At 42.0% G+C, this 24,894-nt stretch overlaps 1 protein-coding gene across 20 annotated transcripts in view; it reads right to left on the bottom strand.

Moving 5' to 3' along the window:
- The window catches only part of KDM1B (lysine demethylase 1B), a 68,952-nt gene that overhangs the window by 18,508 nt on the left and 25,550 nt on the right, over positions 1-24,894 (bottom strand). For 9 of the 20 annotated variants that reach the window (XM_009450575.5, XM_009450572.5, XM_016954972.4 and 6 more), the window contains 7 exons: positions 19,623-19,661; positions 17,432-17,642; positions 14,044-14,228; positions 8,176-8,352; positions 7,748-7,822; positions 4,842-4,979; positions 3,761-3,932 (listed from right to left, as the gene is read on the bottom strand). In XM_009450575.5, the coding sequence (XP_009448850.1) occupies positions 3,761-3,932; positions 4,842-4,979; positions 7,748-7,822; positions 8,176-8,352; positions 14,044-14,228; positions 17,432-17,642; positions 19,623-19,661 (997 nt within the window). The remainder of the gene's footprint in view (positions 1-3,760; positions 3,933-4,841; positions 4,980-7,747; positions 7,823-8,175; positions 8,353-14,043; positions 14,229-17,431; positions 17,643-19,622; positions 19,662-24,894) is intronic. The other 11 variants (XM_016954971.4, XM_063812131.1, XM_063812129.1 and 8 more) reach the window with 3 other exon arrangements.

Genomic DNA, 24,894 nt, shown 5'->3' with positions numbered 1-24,894 from the left:
AGTCAGAGGGGAAAAGATCTCTTGATAAGGTCCATTTCTCTCAGGAAGAGAAAGTTTATCTTTTTTTTTAATTTTATTATTATTATACTTTAAGTTTTAGGGTACATGTGCACAACCGGAAACAAAGCTATGTAAGTTCTGTATCTTCAGAAACGTCTCAATTTCGCTTCGTTGAGAAGTGGTTTCCTCTTTTGCTCAAGATACAGAAAAACTGTCCCCACACATAGATGTACATGCACACACACAGAAGTTACCATTCTCTTTCTGGTCCTGCTGCCATCACCTTAAAGTCAATGCTTACAACATCTCACCTCAACTAAGAGACCTGTAACCTATTGGCTACAGTCTGTCCCAAACAAGAATATTCCATTATGGGCTTGTATCTTGTCAGCACTCCGCCTCCATATCTACAATTACTGGTTGCCTATGTAATAAATTCCCCAACCACAGCCAGGCAAAGCTAGCACATTTTAATCTTTCCAAAGGCAGCAGCTACGATCTGCCCACTCGCAGGCTCTGCTGTAATGCTTTGAATCTTTTTCCTGGTAAATTCCTACCCTGCAGGGTCTGCGACCTCCCACTCTCCCTCACAGGAATGCCTTCTCCCACTCAATCCCATCCATTCTTTATAGTCGGGCATCACCGGGCCGTGGCAAGCCCCCAGAATTTCTCCCTGTCATCAACTCCAGCCCTTACTTATCTGTCCCACTCAACCGGACCTTGTAACTATATGGACACAGCCCTGTGATATCATTTTTGTCTTACATTCCTTTATAGCAGGGCTGGAAGAGGGTTCTGGCTTGATGTCTGACTAATTCTAAGCATCTCAGTACAGGTTACTTCTTTACAACTGTTGCAGTGATGACAACCATCCAAAACATGTATCACAGACTGCACGTTTCTTTTTCTGGTGGTGTTTTCTTTTTCTTTTCTTTTTTTTCCTGAGATAGGGTCTCACTGTGTCACCCAGGCTGGAGTGCTGTGGTGCCATTCCGACTCACTGCAGCCTCAACTTCCGGGGCTCCACCAATCGGCCTCCCAAGTAGCTGGGACTACAGGCGCCCGCCTCTATGCCCAGCTAATTTTTGAATTTTTAGTAGAGATGGGTTTCACCATGTTGCCCAGGCTGGTCTCAAACTCCTGAGCTCAAGAAATCTACCCACCTCAGCCTCCCGAAGTGCTGGGATTACAGGTGTAATCCCAAGTTTAACAGAGTGTCACACACTTCTCTGACTAGAAGCAGAACTGAGTATCAGTTACTTCAAATATTTTTTTTTTAGAACAGCTCAAGGCTTTCATCAAAATGTTCAGTTCTTGCACTAGATTGTAACATGCGGATGCCCAAGAGGCCTCCAGATTTGTGCCTGGCTTTGTTGCTCCTAGACCCCTGGGCTTTGTGCCACTTTCTGTGACTTTTGTAGAAGTCCCATCCCCGCTTCCTGCTGTGCAGTTTCTACATTCCTGTTGGTTTTGTGGAGGCGGCGGGGAGAAAAACCAAGATTGCTAAGATAGTATATAAACAGACTGAGAGAGGCCTCAATGTGATTTTTTTTTTTTTTTTTGGAGACGGAGTTTCGCTTGTCATCAAGACTGAAGTGCAATGGCCTGATCTTGTCTCACTGCAACCTCTGCCTCCCAGGTTCAAGTGATTCTCCTGCCTCAGCATCCCAAATACCTGGGATTACAGGCATGCACCACCATGCTCGACTAATTTTTGTATTATTAGTAGAGACAGGGTTTCACTATGTTAGCCAGGCTGGTCTCGAACTCCTGAACTCAGGTGATCCACCCGCCTTGGCCTCCCAAAGTGCTGAGATTACAGGCATTAGCCACCGCGCCCAGCACAGTGTGATTTTTATGTAAATAATATTTAAAACAGCTTTAGTGCACATGCTTTCTGAAATGAAATCTAGTCCCTTAGTATTTAGATTCTAGTTTCCCCAGCTTTGTGCTGGTAAGATGAGATCTCAGACAGCTAAGATACCAACAGGCAGGATATAACTATAGCCTTACACAGAGATGTGTGCACTATTATCAAAGCTTTTAAACAAGCTATTGATAAGATGAAATACCCACTTACACAGTAAGAATTGCTGAGCCTACCTTAACAACTTGGGTTTTTTATTTGTTTTGTTTGTGAGACAGTGTCTCACTATGTCACCCAAGCTGAGGTGCAGTGGCGAGATCACAGCTCACCACAGTCTCTAACTCCTGGACTTAAGTGATCCTCTCACCTCCTGAGTAGCTGGGACTACAGGCACGCACCATCATGCCTGGCCTACAGCTTGTTCTAGGTAAGGGTAAGGCAAAGCATTATCATTAAACATTTTTATATGGTGACTCTGAAAGACATGTAATGAAAACTCCAGCCAGTGACTGCAACACAGGTACAAAACACTAACCAAGTCCTGAGAATATCCTGCACGTCAGCCTAATAACTGTTCTCAACTCCAGGAAATTTAACAACTTACGAATTAGTCTGGACACTACAACATTTGATTAAATGATCCCTGTTGACGGCAGTATATTTCTGAAAACGTTCTCTTATAGTATATCAGTCAAAACTTACTAAGGACGATTACAGCATAGGTCTCCTAGAGGTGGTGGGTTGCCACAGTAGAGGGGAAGGGAAAAGAGAAAAAGAAGAGATACATAGTCCCTGCTACTAAGAAGTTTACCCCAAACAGAGATGAACTGTATATCAGCCTGAAGAATTGAGAGCTCTTGCAAAGAAACATACAGTTGAAGCAAATTAACACCTTGCAAACTGAGTTCCAATGTTCACACTACAAGAAACTCCAACATGCCTCCAAGAACTACAAGTGAATACATTCAGGTCACAAAATTGTAGGCCAAATAAATATCAATTTAAGAAGCAATACAGTAAAATTTAAGCTGGCACCCTCGTGAAAATGAGCCACTATGGATGGTCAAGTTTTCTAAATAGTTGTGGCTAATATTGCCCATTTAAGTACAAAAGCCAAAAGATTTTGAATTAAAATTCCTTTTTTTTTTTGAAATAGGGTCTTGCTTCATTGCCCAGGCTGGAGTGCAGTGGTGGGATCATAGCTCACTGGAACCTCAACCTCCTCAGCTCAAAGCTATCCTTCCACCTCAGCCTCCCGAGTAGCTGGGACTACAGACACACACCACCATGCTTGCCCCCCCACCCCCTTTTTTCTGTAGACACAAGGCTCACTATGTTGCCCAGGCTGGTCTTGAACTCCTGGGCTCAAGTGATCTTCCCCGCTTGACCTCCCAAATGTTTGGATTACAGGTGTGAGCCACTGTGCCTAATGGGTTAAAATTCTTAAACTGTAATACTCTTGCATTCTTAAAATATACTGGAAAAAACCTTAACTCACTGCTCAACAAAAAGAAATCCTGGCACACACAAACCCTTACCTAGAAAAGACATTACAGGGTGATGATTTATCACACAGGGCTTACCACATGTTCCCATAAAAGTAAGCTACTCTGGGAAATTTAAAATTAGACACATAGGTAATTTTGTAAAACACCAGCTATTGTGTAAAGTAAGGTCTGTGTGTGTGTGTGTACACAACGCAAGCATCTAAGGCTCCCTACAAAAAGTTCTCCTCCCCTGAGAACTTGGAGAATCCATCAGTCCAAAAGAAATGCTCAGGAGGGCTACCCTGTTGCCGACATCCGACCTCGCAAATGAACGATGCCACTGCTGATGAAGCTTAGGTAACAACGAAACTGAGATGGAACAATCAGAACACCGTTCTCCCCATACCTCCTAAAGGGACATCTTGGAGCTGAGTCTTATCCTTTCTCCACTCAGAGACAACATCCAAGAGAGCATTAAAATGAAAATCCATGCGCTTGTCAATAGTGGGGTCAGTTATTCTTCCACCTTCCTGAATTAAGTCACATCTTTCTCCAAATTTATGCATGCTGATGCCAAGCTTCAAAATAATAAGAATAAGAAGGTGAAAATTTTCCCTGGAAAAAAATATTTACAGGTTCTAAGCTGAAAATCAGACAGAGCTCTCATGGAGAAAATGGTCTCATATCTCTCAAAAATAAAGCTAAATATGCTTCACGGGGAATGGCAGCAAAGTCAGGCAGTGAAAAAAAACAGCATGAAATCTACAAGATTTTATTTGATGAGAATGTGAGAGGGGCAGCAACAGCTCCTACGCCATGCCCACTGTAACTTTTTGGCTAATGTTTCAGATGCTAGACACTGCCTGTCCTTGCTCGAACATTCTGTCTCCTCTGTGGACCCTCATGTAAATGAACACACAAACACACAAACACTCATAGCAGAAGTTGAAATTGAATTGACCATCAATAAACATTTCAGAAAAAGCCTTGGGCCTACCAACTCTTCAAATAAACTCTCTCTGACTGCCAGATTAAAGACAGGCTGCCTCCTTAAATATGATGTTCAGATTAGTAATACATAATTTTTTTAAGTATAAGTATGTCCCAAATATTGCATGTAAAATATCCCATGTAATACTGGGAAATACTTGGGTAAAAAATAACTTGTTTATCTGAAAATGAAATTTAATTGAGAATTCTGGATTTTTATATGCTAAATCTGGCAACTCTAAAATTATGAGATAACCAAGTGGCCTGCAAAGAACAAGGAAATAAAATTAAATAGCTTAGAAAAAGGAAAAAAAGTATTTTACATCCTCTAGTTCTACCTTCTCAGAAAGGCAGAAGTGTAATTCTTACTGCTTTGCATAGGAGATGAGGGGGCTGTTATATGTAATTTACTTTAGAAGCATATTAATACTGCACACAAGCAAATTGAAACTGTTTTTCTTTCCTTTATCTACAACGCAAAGCTAAAAGAAACTCACTTGTTCACACATTAATGCTACTGGGTTGTTAATACACCCATTGACAATCTGAGCTCCTCTTCCCACTGTGACGCCTTTAAAAGATTTATCATCCCAGACTCGGCCTCCAATTCTGTCTTTGGCTTCCAGGACAGTCACCTAAAAAGACAGACAGTCAGGGAAGCTAAATAGGATACAAGAGTTATATCAGACACAGGATTATAAAAATGTAGAAGGACACTGTTAAATAGCCTCTATATTTGGTTAATTCCAAATATTTCTAAAAAAACAACTTTAAAAAGCAGGCAGTGTGAAGAGAAGCCAAAATAGATGTTCAAAACAATCCATCTAGACGCTAGCGAGGAAAAACTGAGTGGTCTGTTGAAAGAATCACTCAAACCAGATACTAAGATTTGATGAACTAGGCCAGATGCGATAGCTCATGCCTGTAATACCAGCACTTTGGGAGGCCGAGGCAGGAGGATCACATGAGGCCAAGAGTTTGTGACCAGTTTGGCCAACATGGTGAAACCCTGTCTCTACCAGAAATACATAGTCAGGTGTGGTGGCATGCACCTGTAATCCCAGCTATTCAGGTGGCTGAGGCACGAGAATCACCTGAACCCTGGAGGTGGAGGCTGCAGGGAGCAGAGATTGTGCCACTGCACTCCAGCCTGGGCAACAGAGTGAGACCTTGTCTCAAAAAACAAAAAGATTTAATGAACTAGTACATGAAATGTACTTTGAAAGCTTTTTATAAAATAGTATTCCATAAGAAGCAGTTAAAAACTTCTTTAGGTGATTTTTCCTAAGAAATATCTACACAGCAAAATTCCTTTAGGACTGCGAATAAGCTTTAACTTCCCTAAGATATATTATTTAAAAAAAAAAAAAAAGTATGCCACTCCATATAAATATTACTTCATGGGCTTGGCCTAATGAGGTTTGTCTCATACCCAGGCTATTTTATTGCCCTCAAATTTCTAATGCTGGTGGCATGAGAAGCTGCTCTTGGGTGCACAGGCAGCACGTCACCTGCAGCCCTGGATGCCTAGTGCCACATTCCCAGAGCTGCATTACCTGAAAATGTGAGTCCTATTCATCGCAGGGCCAGTCTTTCACTTCTGGATCTCTAGAAACTACTTGAAATTCTCAAGGAGAGGTTCCCCAAGTTAACCATCTTTCAGGCTACTCAGAGGAATCTATTTCCCTCCCATGGCGGGAATGGAGGGTCTCCTGGGTATCTCCCCCATCACTTGGGGATGGGGCGGAAAGGAATATTGATTCTCCAAACTGCTTTCTCAAACTTACATTCTTCACTTTCTCTAACTAGGAAGGCTGCACCTTGTAGTTCTACCCTCTTTCTCTGACAGAACCATCCATTTCTAGTTTTTGTTTGAGTTGGGGTCTCACTCTGTCACCCAGACTGGAGTGCAGTGGCTAGATCTCGGCTCACTGCAACCTCTGCCTCCTTCACTCAAGAGATCCTCCCACCTCAGCCTCTTGAATACCTGGGGCCACAGGTGCATACCACCATGCCCGGCTAATTTTCTTTTTGTTTTTTTTTTTGTTTTTTTTTGGTAGAGACAGGGTTTTGCCATGTTGCCCAGGCTGATCTCAAACTCCTGAGCTCAAGCGATCTGCTCACCTCGGCCTCCCAAAGTGCTGGGATTACAGGCACTGAGCCACTGTGCCCAGCCCATTTCTAGTTTTTTTTTCAGTATAAGAGGAAGGCTGAACATTAAAGACCAGCCTGCCTAGATTGTGGATTTTAATAACCTTCCTTGTAATATAATCTGTAGGTTTCCCAAGTAAAACTCAAATAACCTTGGCCCAAATATCTAATACTGAAATAAACAATCAACTGAAACATGTGCTAGGCCTGGAGCAGTGGGTCATGTCTGAAATGAGATTCAAAGGGCATTTTTTGTTTGTTTGTTTGTTTTTTTGAGATGGAGTCTCGCTCTATCGCCCAGGCTGGAGTGCAGTGGCGCAATCTTGGCTCACTGCAAGCTCCGCAAAGGGCATTTTTGACGGGCATAAAAAAATTTAACTGGAGGCCGGGCACAGTGGCTCGCACCTGTAATCCCAGCACTTTGGGAGGCCAAGGCAGGCAGATCGCTTTAACTGAGGAGTTTGAGACCTGCCTTGCCAACATGGTGAAATCCCGTCTCTACCAAAAATACAAAAATTAGCCAGTCTCATAACACTGTCTCAAAATAAATAAATAGATTTAAAAAAAAAACTTAGAACTGAGTATTTCAGAAACTTTTTTACACAAGGAATAATGAATATCCATGCTACTATTTCCTGTCTCAAACTACTGCGGAAACGGGCTTTTTCTCATCATGTCTATTGTGCGAATAATAATCTGTCAAGAACTTCTACTTTGGCCAGGTGCAGTGGCTCACATCTGTAATCCCAGCACTTTGGGAGACCAAGGCAGGCAAGGCAGATCACTTGAGGTCAGGAGTTCAAGACCGGCCTGGCCAACACGGTGAAACCCCACTCTACTAAAAATACAAAAATTCGCTGGGCATGATGGCACACATCTGTAATCCCAGCTTGAACCCAAGAGGCAGAGGTTGCGGTGAGCTGAGATCGCACCGCTGCACTCCAGCCTGGGCGACAGAGCAAGACTCTGTCTGAAAAAAAAAAAAAAAGAATTTCTACTTTAATGCCAAGTTAGAATTTCTTCTGACTTGCTCATTAGAGTCTAAAATTATCTCCAAAGCTGTGAGAATTTCTATTTACCTTTTTCTTATGAAATCAATTTCAAGTTTTATAACTTTTCTAGGACCCAATATAAACATATAATGTATTTAGTATTCTTCACTAAAAATAGGAACTGGTTTCTAAATCTTAGAAATTTGGACCAAAAGGAGCAGTCAACCATCTGTTCTAACTCCATGTCCCCAAAATCCTACCTTAATTCCAAAGTTATGCAGTTGCCTAGCAGCTGCTAATCCTGCTGGACCAGCTCCGATAATGATGACTGATTTCTTAAAAAGAAAAGAAACAAAAGTCCAATTAGAGCAGATGATAACAACGTCCTGTTTTAGTTGTTCCGGAACTGCAGAGCAAATTCGTTCATTTACATTTCTTTGATGTCCTTAGAAAGTTATTTTCCTAAAGAATGTGGTGGCACTTGTCTTATTACTCCCTTCCCTTTTTCCCTACAATCTGGGGAAAGAGTGCTTGATATTCTCCTTTCAGGAGAAACACATTCTGCGAAAGCCTTGCTTCTGTTAAGTTTTATGGTGATAATGTGGCTTTTACTATATTTATTAACAGCAACAGACTAGCGTTTGTCCTGATCAATGGCAAGGCTATCGGTAAAGCTACAATCACCTACATTGTGGTAGTCCTTAGGGAGAAGATACTGGTCGGCTCCCACGCTGAGAACTCCAGTGTTGATGAGACCTTTTCTGGTCATAAAATACAGTATTCTCTCCACTTCCTGAACGCATCGAATACGCACGAGACCCCGGACGATGATGTGAGGAATACATTTCTGAGGAGTAAGAGCTTCCTGTGTTTGGAAATAAAACCAAACTGCTTTTTTAAAAAAGTCCCAAGAAATTCAAACAATAGCAGGAAAACAATCCATTTAAAAGACAAGTAAAAGATCTGAATCAACATTTCTCAAAAGCAGATGCTCAAATGGCCAACAGGTACAGTCCTCCCTGGTTTCCAGGAGGAGATTGGTTCTAGAATCCTCCTGAGAAGACCAAAATCCATAGATTCTCAAGTCCCTTATGTAAAATGACATAATATTTACATATAATCTACGCACAGACTCCAGCATGCTTTACGCTACCTCTAGATTACTTATAATACCTAATACAATGTAAATGCTATGTAAATAGTTGTTACATAATATTGTGTAGGAAATAATGACAAGGAAAGTCTGTATAGTGTTTAGTAGAGATGCCACCATCCATTTTTTTTCCCAAATATTTTCAAGATGTGGAACCCAAAGGTACAAAAGTCCAAGTATATATGAAAAACTCCTCACCATCACTAATCATCAAGGAAATGCAAATTAAAGCCACAATGAAAATCACCTCACACCTGTTAAAATGGCTATTATCAAAGAAGACAAAAGGTAACGAATGATGAAGAGAAAAAAGAACCCTTATTCACTGTTGGTGGAATGTACATTAGTACAGTCATTATGGAAGACAGTATGGAGGTGTCTCAAAAAACTAAAAAATAAAACTACCATACGATCCAGCAACCCCCACTGTGGGGTAGTCAAATAAAATGAATCAGCACGTCAAAGAGAGATGTGCACTCCCATGTTCATTGCAGCATTATCACAACTGCCATGATATGGAATCGACCTGGAGTCCACTGATGGATGAATAAAGAAAATGCGCTATATCCACACAATGGAATACTATTCAGCCTTAAAAGAAAAAAAAGGAAATCCTGTCATTTGCAACAACATGGTTGAACCAGAAGCACATTATGTTAAGTGAAATAAACCAGACACAGACAAATACTGCATGATCTCACATACACATGTGGAATCTAAAAACACCCAACTCACAGAAGCAGAAAGTAGAATGGGCATTACCGGGGCTGAGGGGAGGGGGAATAGCGGGGAGATGTTGGTCAAAGGATAAAAAATTTCAGTTTAGACAAGAGGAATAATTTCAGGAGATCCATTTTACAACATGGTAACTACAACACATAGTTAATAACAATGTATTATACACTTGAATATCATGGAGAGAGTTTTAAGTTATCAGAGACAAAAAAGGTAACTATATGATGTAAGGCATATGTTAATTAGGTCAATTTAGCTATTCCACAATGTATACATATTTTCTTTCTCTTTTTTTTTTTTTTTTTTTGAGATGGAGTTTCACTCTGTCACCAGGCTGGAGTGCAGTGGCACAATCTTGGCTCACTGCAACCTCTGCCTCCCGGGTTCAAATGATTTTCCTGCCTCAGCCTCCCAAGTAGCTGGGACTACAGGCGCCTACCACCAAGCCCGGCTAATTTTTTGTATTTTTAGTAGAGACAGGGTTTCACCACATTGGCCAGGCTGGTCTCAAACTTCTGACCTCAGGTAATCCACCCGCCTCAACCTCCCAAAGTGCTGGGACTACAGGCGTGAGCCACCGTGCCCGGCCACAACATACATATATGTATTTCAAAACATCAGATTGTACACGATAAATAAATACAATGTTTAAATTTCTCAATTTAAAAGGCAAACCAATTAATGTTTAAAACTTTTTTTGGTTCCTCAAAAGGTTAAACCTAAAATACCATATGACCCAGTAATTCCAATCCTTAGCATATACCAAAAAGAACTGAAAACAGATGTTCAAACAAAATGTTCACAGCAGCAGTATTCAAATAGGGAAAAGGTGGAAACAATTCAAAGCCCATCAGTGGACGAATGGACAAACAAAATGTGATATGAACAATGAAATATTATTCAGCTATAAAAGTGAGTGAAGTTCTGACGTGCTACAACATGGATAAACCTTGAAAACATTATGCCAAGCAAAAGAAGCCAGTCATAAAAGGCCACATATTATATGCTTCCATTTACTGGAAATATCTACTACAGGCAAATCTATACAGATAGAGAGTAGATTCGTGGTTGCCAGGGGCTGAGAGCAGGAGAAAATGAGAAGAGACTGTTTAATTGGTATAGGGTTCCCTCTTGGGATAATGAAAAAGTTCTGGAACTAGATAGTGGTGATGGTTATACATTATATATGTATTTAATGCCACTGAGCTGTAAATTTCACAATGGTTAAGATGGAATAGGGCTAGCCACGGTGGCTCATGCCTGTAATCCCACCACTTTGGGAGGCTGAGGCAGGAGGAGCAATCACTTGAGCCCAAAACTTGGAGACCAGCCTGTGCAACATAGCAAGACCTTGTCTCCATTTAAAAAAAATAAGAAGGAAAAAAATAAGGTAAATTTTATGTTATGTGTATTTAACCACAATAATTTTTAAAAAAAAATTCTCCAGGTTATTCAAATCCATCACTTATCACTAAGACAGTAAGAACAAAGGGAGGTTTGCCCAGTGGGGAAAAAGAAGGAGACAACAGGAAAATATAGCAATTTACACTTTATCGTGTCGGTTTTCCCTGAGCAAGAACGACTGCAGCAGGTGCATGGCGGCAGAACACATCACACTCCTGAGTCAACAAAGGCCACTACAGAAATCCAGGCTGCTGATCCTACTGACCACAGAAAAAGCTGGTTTCTTGTGACTGACAAGATGGTTGGGGGGATAGGGGGAACCAGCACGGTGGCTCACGCCTTTACAGCACGTAATCCCAGCACTTTGGGAGGCCAAGGCAGGTGGATCACCTGAGGTCAGGAGTTCGAGACCAGCCTGGCCAACATGGTTGAAACCCCATCTCTACTAAAAATACAAGAAATTTAGCCAGGCGTGGTAGTGCACACCTGTAATCCCAGCACTTTGGGAGGCTGAGGCAGGTGGATCACTTGAGGTCAGGAGTTAAGAGACCAGCCTGGCCAACATGGTGAAACCCTGTCTCTACTAAAAACACAAAAAAATTAGCCGGGTTTGGTGGCGCACACCTGTAATCCCAGCTACTCAGGAGGCTGAGGCAGGAGAATCGCTTGAACCCAGGAGGCAGAGATTGCGGTGAGCTGAGATCACATCATTGCACTCCAGCCTGGGCAACAAGAGTGAAACTCTGTCTTAAAAAAAAAAAAGACACTGTCTTTCTCTGCTCACCCAGCCTTGGCATGACCTTGATCTGTTTCAAAGACTCAAGAGTAATGATGCCACCACCTCCACCCAGTGTCAGGAAGCAAGAACAGGCACCAAGCAGCTCCCACCCCAGGCCTCTCCTCTGCTCCTTGTCACCAACCCCCCAGCTCCACCAGAACCAAATATTCAAGAAATAACACATACAACACTGGCTTGGATTGCTGCAGAAGATAATACATTTGTTTGTATTCATAAAGTTAAAAAAAAATCATTTCAAGGCCAGGTGTGGTGGCTCATGCCTGTAATTCCAGCACTTTGGGAGGCCAAGCCAGGAGGATTGTTTAAGCCCAGAAGTTTGAGAACAGCCTGGGCAACACAGCAAGACCTCATCTCTAAAAAAAAAAATTAGCTGGGCATGGTGGCACGTGCCTGTGGTCCCAACTACTCAGAAGACTAAGATGGGAGAATCACCTGAGACTGGGAAGGCGAGGCTGCTGTAGTGAGCTGTGATGGTGCCACTGTACTCCAGCCTGGGCAACAGAACAAGTCTGTGTCTCAAAAAAAAAAAAAAAAAAAAAAAAAAAGAAAGCACACATTTCAAAGTCTTTGATTCTTTTAAAGCCAATATATTTATGTTTTCCCACTATAATATTAAGTATATAAATTCCTTTTTTTTTTTTTTTTTTAAGGCGGAGTTTCGTTCTTGTTGCCCAGGCTGGAGTGCAATGGTGTGATCTCAGCTCACTGCAGCCTCCTCCTCCTGGGTTCAAGCGATTATCCTGCCTCAGCCTCCCAAGTGGCTGGGATTAAAGGCCACCCAGCACCACCTCCGGCTAATTATTTGTATTTTTAGTAGAGACGGGGTTTTGCCATGTTGGCCAGGCTGGTCTCGAACTCCTGACCTCACGTAATCCACCCAACTGGGCCTCCTAAAGTGCTGGGATTACAGGCGTGAGCCACCGCGCCCAGCCGGTATACACAATAAATTGTATCTTACGAAAAACTAAAATAGATCCAGGTAAGCTTAGGACTTCTATAAGATTCTTCCCCTGTATAAGTCAAATTTCAAAGTCAAACAGAAAGAAATGTGACCAAAAAAAAAAAATGAATCCAAGGTGTTTCTCTGTTGTAATTTTTTTTTTTTTTTGAGACGGGATCTCACTATCTTGCCCAGGCTGGTCTTGAACTCCTAGGCACAAGCCATCCTCCTGCCTCAGTGTCCCAAGTAGCTGGGACTACAGGGCCACACCACCACTCTTTATAATTTACTTATAGGAAATTCTGACCACAATTTTGTTCAGTTTGGTTTACTGAGCACCTATCTCAAGGCTACTGGGCGGAAAATAAGTTGCACAGCCTACTCAGCTGGCTACCTCGCACAGCCTACTCACCTGGCTATAATTCATATAGTTGCATTAACAGCCATAACTTAATCAGGTTATGTCATTTCATTCTGGATTCTAATCCAGTGAAATGCCAAGGTGAAACTGGCATATCTTTCTTTAGTCAAGATCACTTTGGCAGTCTTGCACAATGTTCTGAATTCAGCAATGACGCAAACTGCTGATTAAATTAATAAATCAGAAAAATGCTAGGGTCAAGAGAATCTCTGTGGTTTTTTTTTGGAAACAGGGTCTCATTCTGTCACCCAAGCTAGAGTGCAGTGGCACAATCACGGCTTACTGCAGCCTTGACCTCCCAAGCTCAGGCCATCCTCCTGTCTCAGCCTCCTAAGTAGCTAGGACTATGGGCATGTGCCACCACACATGGCTAATTTTTTAATTTTTTGTAGAGATGGGGGGTCTCATTATGTTGCCCAGGCTGGTCTTGAACTCCTAGGCTCAAGCGATCCTCCTGCCTCAGCCTCCCAAAGTGCTGGAATTACAGACACAAGCCACTTCACCCAGCCCCTTTGTTTTTTGTTTTTAGCTAGTATTCCCATTCTGCCCCATAATTTATTTTCACCTTTTTCAAGGTGGGTACAGTGTGACAGCCCTAACATGTATTTAGACCCAACAGAAGAAATGTACTGGTCTTGGTTGATTTAGGATGCCGAGGTGAATAAAAATTCCTGTCCTCAAGGATTTGTATGTAATTCAATCTTTGATGTTTTTCCCTCCTGCCATTGCCATTGGAACTCTTTGGACCAAACCTTGCACCTTATACTCACCACTGGAGAGTCAGCATTCTGACTATGTGTGGTCTAAAGTGGTGGTTTTCAACAAGGGGTGATTCTGTCCCCATTTGGAAATGTCTATAGACGTATTTGGTTTTCACAGGTGGGAAGCATTACTGGAATCTAGTGGGTATAAGCCAGGGATCTTGCTAAATATCCTACAGTGCAAAGACAGTCCCCACCACAAAGAATTATCTGCCCAAATTGTCAACAGAGGCAAGGCTGAGAAACCCTGGCATAAAAGGTTCCATCCCCAGATAAAGTATCCCCTCCTTTTCAACATGGTCCTCCTCTGTCCAGTGCTATTGGCTAACATGCCCTTACTTACTTTGCAGTTAGTATACCACAGTGCGAGGATGAGGTTTCTCAAAGCCAGGTACATGGTGGGGTCTCGGGAATACTCTGGAAACTCATAGAGCTCATCCAGTTCCATCACATCCGGCCTCACACAGAGGGCTTTGCCACACTCATTGGGCTGGTAGAAAGGCTGGAAGTATCGGTTCATGCCTGGAACTGATAGGTAACACAAATGGGCAACTCCTACAAGCTGTAACTTCCAAATCCAGAAGAATTAAAGGGCAAAAGCAAACCAAAAAGTAAGCCTAGACAAGCTCCACTCTCTACCCTACATAAATACCTTTGCTTCCTCCACCCAGTTAGACAAAACGTACATAAATTAAGTATTTTTCTCATTCTTTCTTCATGCTATTCTCAACTTTAATTTCCATAGCATGGAAAAATTATTTTATTTTTAATTGTGGTAAAAAAATGCATACCATAAAATTTATCATCTTAATTTTTTTTTTTTTTTTGAGACAGAGTCTTGCTCTGTTGCCCAGGCTGGAGTGCAGTGGTCCAATCTCGGCTTACTGCGACCTCCATCTCCTGGGTCCAAGCGATTCTCATGCCTCAGCTTCTTGAGTAGCTGGGATTACAGGTGCTCGCCACCACATCTTGCTAATTTTTCTATTTTTAGTAGCTATGGGTTTCACTATGTTGGCCAAGCTGGTTTCAAGGTACTGGCCTCAAGTGATCTGCCAACCTCAGCCTCCCAAAGTGCTGGGATTACAGGCATGAGCTACCATGCCCAGCTATCTTTCTTTTCTTTTTAAGATGGAGTCTCACTCTGTCGCCCTGGCTGGAGTTCAGTGGCGCGATCTTGGCTCGCTGCAAGCTCTGCCTCCCGGGTTCACACCATTCTCCTGCCTCAGCCTCCCGAGTAGCTGGGACTACAGGCGCCCGCCACCATGCCCAGCTAATTTTTTTTTTTTTTTTTTTTTTTTTGTATTTTTAGTAGAGACGGGGTTTTACTGTGTTAGCCAGGATGGTCTTGATCTCCTGACCTTGTGATCCACCTGCCTCAGCCTCCCAAAGTGCAGGGATTACAGGCGTGAGCCACCGCGCCTGGCCTTCTTATCTGTTTTTAAGTGTACAGTTCAGTAGTGTTAAGTACATTCATGCTGCTGTGCACAGATCTCTAGAACTTTCTCATCTTGTAAGACAAATTCTGTATCCACTGAATGCCCACTCCTCATGGAGATACGTTTTTAAAATAACTTTTTTTTTTCTCGAGACAGAGTCTTGTTCTGTCACCCAGGCTGGAGTGTAATGGCACAATCTCAGCTCACTGCAACCTCTGCCTCCCAGGTTCAAGCGATTCTCCTTCCTCACCCTCCCCAGTAGCAGGGATTACAGGCACATACCACACACCTGGCTAATTTTTTGTGTATTTTTTTTTAGTAGAGACGGAGTTTCACCATTTTGGCCAGGCTGATCTCAAACTCTTGACCTCATGATCTGCCCGTCTCGGCCTCCCAAAGTGCTGGGATTACAGGCGTGAGCCACTGTGCCCGGCCTAAAATAACTCTTATGGCATTTTTCTGGCTATAAAATGAATAGGTTCATAGAAGTAAATAACAATCACTAACCCCTGATTATGTCAGTGGTGGAGTTACATTTAGAGGTACACTTTATCCTTATTTCTGTGTCTATTAACAGAGAATATTCGCATAATAGATATTTGCCTTCACGAAACTGAAAAAAATGTTATGAAAGTGCCGTTTTCTAACCTGCTTTTTAATGTGTACAATACCATGAATACTTTCCTGTGTCACTAAATATGCATTCAATGGCTGTATATTTTCTTATTACTTAACCATTTCCCTATTGCTAGGCATTACATTTCATCCAATTACTTCACTATTACAAGCAATGTGAAAAGAAATTTCTTTGTACCTATCTTTGGATTTACATTTGATTAGCTGTTTAAGATAAATTCCTAGAAATAGCACTGCTGGGTCAAAGAGTGTCTGTTTAAAAGTTTTTGATGCACACTGCCAAATCTTCCTTCGTAAACATACACTCTCCCTAACAGCAGTCAAATGCCTCTTCATCGCATCTTCATTAACCCTGGGAATTACCACTTTAGCTTTGATTTCCACCACATCTATATTTCAGTGTTATTGGTAAACAACAACAACAACAAAACCTTAAGATAGGACCACAGTGCAAAAATCTATTTGCATAATCAAAAATGCCATTTGTTCCTGTCCAGGCGTAGGAAATCCAGAATTCTTGCTTCTTACACCAAGAATTCTAATGTAGAATTTTAAAGATGCCTTTAAAGTAAATAATCAGGCCGGGTGCACTGGCTCATGTCTGTAATCCCAGCACTTTGGGAGGCCGAAGGGGGCGGATCACTTGAGATCAGGAGTTCGAGACCAGCCTGGGCAACATGATGAAACCCCGTCTCTACTAAAAATATAAAAATTAGCCAGGCGTGGTAGCGTGCGCTTGTAATCCCAGCTACTCGGGAGACTGAGGCAGGAGAATCGCTTGAACCTGGGAGGAGGAGGTTGCAGGGAGCCAAGATCACGCCACCGCACTCCAGCCTGGGTGACAGACTGAGATTCTGTCTCAAAAAGAAAAAAAAAAAAAATTAACCAGCTGTAGTGGCACGTGCTTGGAGTCCCAGCTACTCAGGAGACTGAGGCAGGAGAATTGCTTGAACCCAGGAGCTGGAGGATGCAGTGAGCTGAGATAGTGCCACTGCACTACAGTCTGGGCAACAGAGTGAGACTCCATCTCAAAAAATAAAATAAAATAAAAAATAAAGTAAATAATCAAAAGTATGCCTGCTCTGCAGTTTTTTTGAGAGTAGGTAATTTCGCTGGGATCACCAGTGGCAATAATTAGAGGCAGAAAGACTCAGAAGAAAAAGGACTGCTCATATAGTTGAAAACCTTTTCCCAGTAAGTCAGAGTTCATGTTATCATTAAACAAGACAGCCATCCAACTTCCAAATAAATACTCATTAAGTCCTGTAGGTAATTCATGAGTGTTGCAGGTTTTCCAAACTACTGAGGAAAAATTAACCACACACTATACACAAATGATATGACTGATCCACAGTACAACCATTTCCATGAAATAATGAGGGGCTTTATATCATAGGTCGCATACATTTTTAAAAATAATTTTTATCTATTTATTTATTTTTAGAGACGAGATCTCGCTATGTTGCCCAGACCAGTCTCAAACTCCTGGCCTCAAGGAATCCTCCTGCCTCGGCCACCCAAAGTGCTGGGATTACAGGCATGAGTCACTGTGCCCAGCCTGCACATTTAAAAAAAATCCTTTGCGTTTTGCTCACTCACACATTCCTCAGGGAGGGGAGTGGGGAATAGAAAGCAGGGAGTCCCAGGAATGGCTCTCACCGTGCACGGAGAGGGCAGCCTTGGAGTGCTCCAGCTTCCCAGGGCTGGCATTGCCAGTGGCAGCGGCGCGGTTTGTGCTGGTGCAGGAGGGGCTCATGCCAACACAGTCAGGGTAGTAGGCAGACAGCAGGGGCGCTGCCACACTGTCTTTCAGCAAAGGAGGTAGGATGAGCATAGAGTACCACCAATGGTTGGAAACTTCCAATACTCTCTGCAATGGGCCAGACAGGAAGAAGAGAGACAAGGACAGACAAGAAATGTACATGCAGATTCTGCCAGGGACAGAGGGTTCTCTTCGTTTCACTTGTCCTTAATCCACTATGCTTTTTCTCGCTCAGACTTAACAATTCTATTCCAGAGCTCTACACACACAGATGTAGAAACAAAAATGGGCTGATAACACCTGGCGAGAATGTCTCCCAGACAGAATTCTTTCTGACATATGGCAACAGCCTCCCTTATCCCTCCCCCAAAATAAGCTCCCCAATGCCAGGTGAGTCTGAAAGCTGTGCCCATTTACTAGATCGCAAGCCTAGGTTTAAGTCTGATGTGAAAAATGCATCTCTGCTCAGTAATCATCTATCATTCAAGCCCCCCGCCTTTAACTTAGGACCTCAAGATAGTTAAAATTGGGAAACTGGGCATAAAAAATAATGCTCCCAAGTAGTAAGTATTACTGCTTTTTGCCAAAGGCTACTAAAAAACTTTCAGAGGGAAAAGTACACTGCAACCATCAAAATAAGACGCCAAATGTAGAACTGAACAAAAGCAGTTATTTTCAGTCTTCAAATACGTGATACTGTTCCAGAGTTGACTTAACATGGAGTCATCAAATCAGAGCCTTCTCATGATGACTACTGAAATAAAAAGAAAGTCTATGTGGCTTCCAAAGCAACACTGCCACAATCCATGGTAGACAGGCTTTTCTAAATGCAATCTGACACTTATGCTCCAGGAATTCGGGGGGAAAAAAATGTCTATTCTGGAGCCTGGAAAAAAAATGTGTGTGTGTGTGTGTGTGTGTGTGTGTACACACACACATATATACATACTGATATGGTTTGGCTGGGTCCCCACTCAAATCTCATCTTGAATTGTAGTTCCCATAATCCCCATGTGTCATGGCAGGGAGCTGGTAGGAGGTAATTAAACCACAGGGGCAGTTACCCTCATGCTGTTCTTGTGATAATGAGTTCTCATGAGATCTGATGGTTTTACAAGGGGCTTTTCCCCCTTTGCTTGACACTTCTCCTTCCAGCCATCATGAAGGACACATTTGCTTCCTCTTCTGCCATGATTGTAAGTTTCCTGAGGCCTCCCCAGCCATGCAGAACTGTGAGTCACTTAACCCTCTTTCCTTCATAAATTACCTAGTCTCAGGCAGTTCTTTATAGCGAGCAGCGTGAGAACGGACTAATACACATGCAAACACCCTTTTATATAACAGAATGGATTTAAAGTAGATTTGCTAAAAGTCAATGCTGTCTTTGCCTGAAAAGCTATCGTAGTTCCTGAGTTTCAGACATCTAGAACAATCCAATCCTGAATCACTGAAAATCAGAATGACTCAGGATTCTAGAAACTCAAGAAACCCAAAATTTAAAAACCTCTTTTCTGAAACAGTCACCGAATCTGGTTACATGGTACACTGAAGTTTGTCAACTCAGGTAGCAAAGTCTTATGAAGACAGAGGAAATGTGACCAGCTTTGCCAGCTGGAAGTACTGCTCCCCCTGCCATATCTGCATGAGGACAGGACAAAGCCAACATGCTGAGGTCAGAATGCATAAGAACACTCCTGCAGCTGAATCCAGGCCAAGACAATCAAATTGTGGCCCTCTTGTGCTTTTCTTAGGAGGACTCAAGTGGAGAAAAGGTCACAAAGTCATCCTTGAAAAACAAGTACAGCAAGCCTGAGCCCTAGAGCAAGGCAGGAGAGCTGTGTCTTCCTCTTCGTTTCCTTTTAATGAAAAGCAACATAACTTTATTTTTATTTTTTAAGTTGGGGACAGGACTACCCATAATATCACTATTGCTAACATTTTCATAATATAGTTACCATGTTAGATTAAAAAGTCACTGATCAGCAACCAAAGAGAAAGAAATTCATGAAGCTGTGACTATCATTTCCTTGTAACACTTATCATCAAAGGCACAATTAACCCCAATCCACACCATCCGGAAATACTCACTAGATCCTCTGGGAGGGAACAATGATCTGAGGTCTCAGGCTACAAAAGAAAACCAAGTGTTAAATTAGGGTTGCTTATAAAATATAGTCTCAGGTATCCATTTATCTTCAATAAGATACCTCTTTTCACCTATCAGGCTGGCAAAGAAAAACATTTTTATGAAACAATGTATAAATCAGAGTGTCTGGAGGCCTGGCTCTGTGGCTCATGCCTATAATCCCAGCACTTCGGGAGGTTGAGCAGCAGTTTGGGAGGTCAAGGTGGGCGGATCACTTAAGGTCAGGAGTTTGAGACCAGCCTGGCCAAAATAGTGAAAAACTGTCTCTACTAAAAATATAAAAATTAGCCAGGCATAGTGGCAGGTGCCTGTAATCTCAGCTACTGGAGAGGCTGAGGCAGGAGAATCACTGGGACCCGGAAAGTGGAGGTTGCAGTGAGCCGAGACTGCGCTACTGCGCTCCAGCCTGGGTAACAGAGCGAGACTCCATCTCAAAAAAAAAAAAAAGTGAGAGTGTGGGGAGACAGGCACTCTCATAAGGATGTTCCTGGTGGAAAATAAAGGCATATAACAACCACGAAGGGCAGTGACAAAATACGAACATTTAAAATGCACAATCATTTGACATCATCTTTTATAACTGAAAATACGTATGACACATCCAGCAATTCTAACTGGGTTATATTTTCCAGAGAGAGACTCTTGTATATCTGCACCAACAAAAGTATTACAAAATGTTCAAAGGAGCATTATTTGTATTCAAAAAAAGCTAGAAACTGGCCAGGCTCAGTGGCTCATGCCTGTAATCCCAGCATTTTGGGAGGTCAAGGCAGGTGGATCGCTTGAGCCTAGGAGTTCAACACCAACCTGGGTAACACCTCCCATCTCTACAAAAATTGCAAAAATCAACCAGGCTTGGTGGTGCATGCCTGTACTTCCAACTACTCGGGAGGCTGAAGTGGGAGGACTGATTGAGCCCAGGAGGTTGAGGCTGCAGTGAGCTGTGACAGCACCACTGGACTCCACCTGGACAAGAGACCTTGTCTTAAAAAAAAAAAAGAAAAAAAAAGGAAAAAAGCTAGAAACAACCCAAAGGTCATCAACAGTACAATGGACACTTAAATTGTATTATAGTCAAACAATGGCATGCTGCACAGCAATGAGAACAAACTCTGACCACACATTACAACATGGACACATCTCACAATGTTGGGCAAAAGAAGTTAGAACAGGCCCCGTGCAGTGGCTCACACCTGTAATCCCAGCACTTTGGGAGGCTGAGGTGGGTGGATCACCTAAGGTCAGGAGTTCGAGACCAGCCTGGCCAACATGGTGAAACCTCGTCTCTACTAAAAATACAAAAATTAGCCGGGCATGGTGGTGCGCACCTGTAATCCCAGGTACTTGGGAGGCTCAGGCAGGAGAATCACTTGAACCTGGAAGGCGGAAGTTGGAGTGAGCCAAGATCGCAACACTGAACTCCAGCCTGGGCGACAAAGCGACACTCCGTCTCAAAAAAAAAAAAAGAAGCTAGAACAATCATAGTGTAGGATACCATTCATGTAAAACTTAAAAGCAAGCAAAAAAACAAAACAAAACAAAACTATATGATTGTAAGTCAGAAAAGTAGGTAGTTACTCTAGGGGAGCAAGGGTTAAAGACTGTGATTAAAAGTGACACGGGGGTTCTAAGGGGCTGGTGTGTGTTCTGTTACTTTCCTGGGAGCCAGCTAAATGAGTACTTGGCGAAAATTCATTGAGTTATGCATTTCGATTTGTGCGTTTTCTGTTTGTATATTTCACTAAGAAAAGTTGCCTAAATAAACAAGATTGTTAGACCATATGGCCTAGCAGTTCTAGTCCTTGGACTGTATTTCAAAGACATTCTTGTCCTTGTGCCAGGCAAGAATGCTCACAGTAGCATTTGTATGTAACAGCCAAAAACTAGAAACAGCCCTTATATTCATGAACACAAGAATACACACACCAAGGTAGGTTCACACAATGTAATTCTAATACTACTCTTTGGTATTAACACACCAAAGTCTTAGATGCATCAACATGGATGCATCTCCAAAACCTTAATGTTGAGCGAAAAGAGCAAGTTAAAGAGGAATATAAACAATTGTGATATAATTTGTAACCAGTATAAAAATATGCAAAACTTATGTTACTTAGGGTTTCAGAAATATGTATTAACCCTGTAACAAAAAGCAAAGGAGTAAGAAAGACAAAATTCAGGGCCCGGCGTGGTGGCTCACATCTATAATCCCTGCATTTTGGGAGGCCGAGGTGGGTGAATCACCTGAGGTCAGGAGTTCGAGACAAGCCTGGCCAACGTGATGAAACCCCGTCTCTACTAAAAATACAAAAAATTAGTCAGGTGTGGTGGTGGGCACCAGCTACTCAGGAGGCTGAGGCAGGAGAATCGTTTGAACCTGGGAGGTGGAGGTTGCAATGAGCCGAGACTGCGCCATTGCACTCCAGCCTGGGTAATAAGAGCAAAACTCTGTCTCAAAAAAAAAAAAAAAAAAAAAAAAAAAAAAACCCACAAAATTCAGGACATTGTTTACCCCTGCAAGGGAAGGAGAGGAAGCATAATAACTACTGAGGAGCACAGTGGAGGGAGGGACAAAGCCACTGGGAGTGCTCTGTTTCTTCAACTGAGTAGTAGGGAGGCACACCAGTGTTTGCTTTCATTCTTTCCTCCTTACATACAAATTATAACTCTTTGTGTCTATAACTTATTTCACATTAAAACAATAGCATCTACCCTTTGATACAGAAATTTCATTTGTAGGAACTGATCTTACAAATATACTCAAAAATAGCACAGATAGAAAGCTTTTCACTAAAGCACAGTCAGGAACAGTAAACGTTTAAAAGTAACCTAAATGCCCTTCAATAGCACTAAATTAAACACAGGACATCCGTTCAGTGGACTACTTATTAGACAGCCATTGAAGAGAAAGAAGGGCTAAGCACAGTGGCTCACACCTGTGATCCCAGCACTTTGGGAGACCAAGGTGGGAGGATCACTTGAGGCCAGGAGTTTGAGACCAGCCTGGGCAACATAGCAAGACCCTGTCACTACAAAAAAATTAAAAAAAATTAGCTGTGCATGGTCGTGTGCCTGTGGTGAGAGGCTGAGTCAGGTGAGAATCACTGGAACTCAGGAGTTTGAGGCTGCACTGGGCTAAGAGGATGCCACTGTACTCCAGCCTGGGTGACAGAGCAAGACTCCGTCTCAAAAAAAAAGAAATAAAAATGAAGAGAAAGAAGAGCTCTTTATATACTTACATGGACACATCTTTTAAGACATATTAAATGAGAAAGAGCAAAATCAAAAACAGTGTACAGAGTTGTCAATTGTTCTTTTTCATGTTATTCTACAAATAAACCTTCACTGACTTTCTCCTTAACAGCATACCACGCTGAAAACCAAAATTACTCAGGGTCAATATATATAATTTAAATTAATATTTCAAAAGTTCAGGTTGTGGAGAGTAATCGATTCATACTGGAACAATAAGATGAAGGGGTCTCAAAGGAGGGTGACTGGGGTTGGGGGAAGAGATTTCATATTATCCATAGAAATTGGAATTTAAAAAGACTATAAAGGCTTTAACTAAGGTGAGGTGAGAAGAAAAGTAGTTAAGTTTTCAAAAATGTAAGGAATCTGACACCTCTGAGGCCCTCCTGGAAAAAAATGCTTGATGTTAAAATACAGCCAGCCAGGTTTCAAATCAAAATAAAAAAATGGAACTATGGTAAAAGAAATTACAGAGAGCAGTAAATCTACATAAACATATAAGTGAGAGTAAACAATGGAGGGAATACAGTTATAGAAAATAATTAACAAAATCGCCAAGAAAACTAAACAAAAAACAAAACCATAACAAAAACTGGGAGAGAAGAAAAGGAAGTGTTATATAATTTATTTTTTCTGATTTCATAGCAGGGTGTTGACCAATATCAACTAAAATTGAAACATGAAGTTTGTTTTTTTTATTTTTTCAAGTTAGAGTGATTTCAACTTTTTTACTTTTCTTCTTGAAACAGGGTCTCACTGTGTCACTTAGGCTGGAGTGCAGTGGTGCCATCTTGGCTCACTGCAGCCTTGACCTCATGGGCTCAAGGGATCCTCCCACTTCAGTCTCCCAAGTAGCCGGGACTACAGGAGCGCGTCACCAGGCCCAGGTAATTTTTGTATTCTTTGTAGAGACAGGGTCTCGTCATGTTGCCCAGGCTGGTCTCAAACTCCTGCCTCAGCCTCCCAAAGGGCTGAAATTACAGGCATGAGCCACTGCGCCCAACTGATTCCCACTTCTTATTCTCATATTTTCTTAACCTTTTAGAGAGTTTTTAGAAACTTATTTCTTGGGATAAAGAAATATTTTATGTTCAACAATTTCTTATTTCACTTTGGCTTCCTTTTCTTATTTTAAATTGATGTTATATTAAACACAACCAACTTAGAAAAAAAAAGTGTGTGTAGTACTATTCCTTAACAGGAAGCTATCTGTCAATCAGGCCTTCTCCCTGTATACACACAGAGGTACACTATATAGATACTCTTGAATGAATCTCACTCAATGATGGTTAATTCACAACGAAGACTGCATGAATTTTTTTCTGTTATCTTTGTTCTTTTCTATATTGCTGGAATTTTTCAATAATGAACACATATCATTTGTCTAAAAGTGTTCTACAGAAAACCTTCGAGTTTTCAAAAACTACTTAGAGAAATTAAAAGTGACAACCACCACCCAAGAAAAAATTTAAAAAACAAAAAGCAAGGCATAATTTAAACAATTAGTAAAGTCAAAGTTGTCCATTCAATTGTCAGCAAGTAAAAGAGAGGTGAGATTACGGATCACTCCAATTACAGTTTAGTCAAAGCACAGAACAAAATGTAAAAATCACAGCTAGAGTGGCCGGGAGCAGTGGCTCACGCCTGTAATCCCAGCACTTTGAGAGGCCAAGACAGGTGGATCACCTGAGATCAGGAGTTCGAGACCAGCCTGGCCAACATGGTGAAACCCCGTCTCTACTAAAAATACACAAATTAGCTGGGCGTGGTGGTGAGCACCTGCAGTTCCAGCTACTCGGGAGGCTGACGTGGGAGAATCGCTTGAACCTGGGAGGCAGAGGCTGGAGTAGGCCTACATGGTGTCACTGCACTCCAGCCTGGGCAATAGAACAAGACTCCTTCTCAAACAAAACAAAACCACAACAACAAAATCACAGCTAGTATTGATTAATGTAGTATTAC

Source organism: Pan troglodytes, chromosome 5 (assembly GCF_028858775.2).
Source record: "Pan troglodytes isolate AG18354 chromosome 5, NHGRI_mPanTro3-v2.0_pri, whole genome shotgun sequence".
NCBI classification, from domain to species: domain Eukaryota; kingdom Metazoa; phylum Chordata; class Mammalia; order Primates; family Hominidae; genus Pan; species Pan troglodytes.
The sequence above is the reverse complement of the archived record's forward strand: the minus strand, read 5'-3'. Positions and strand labels throughout refer to the sequence as shown.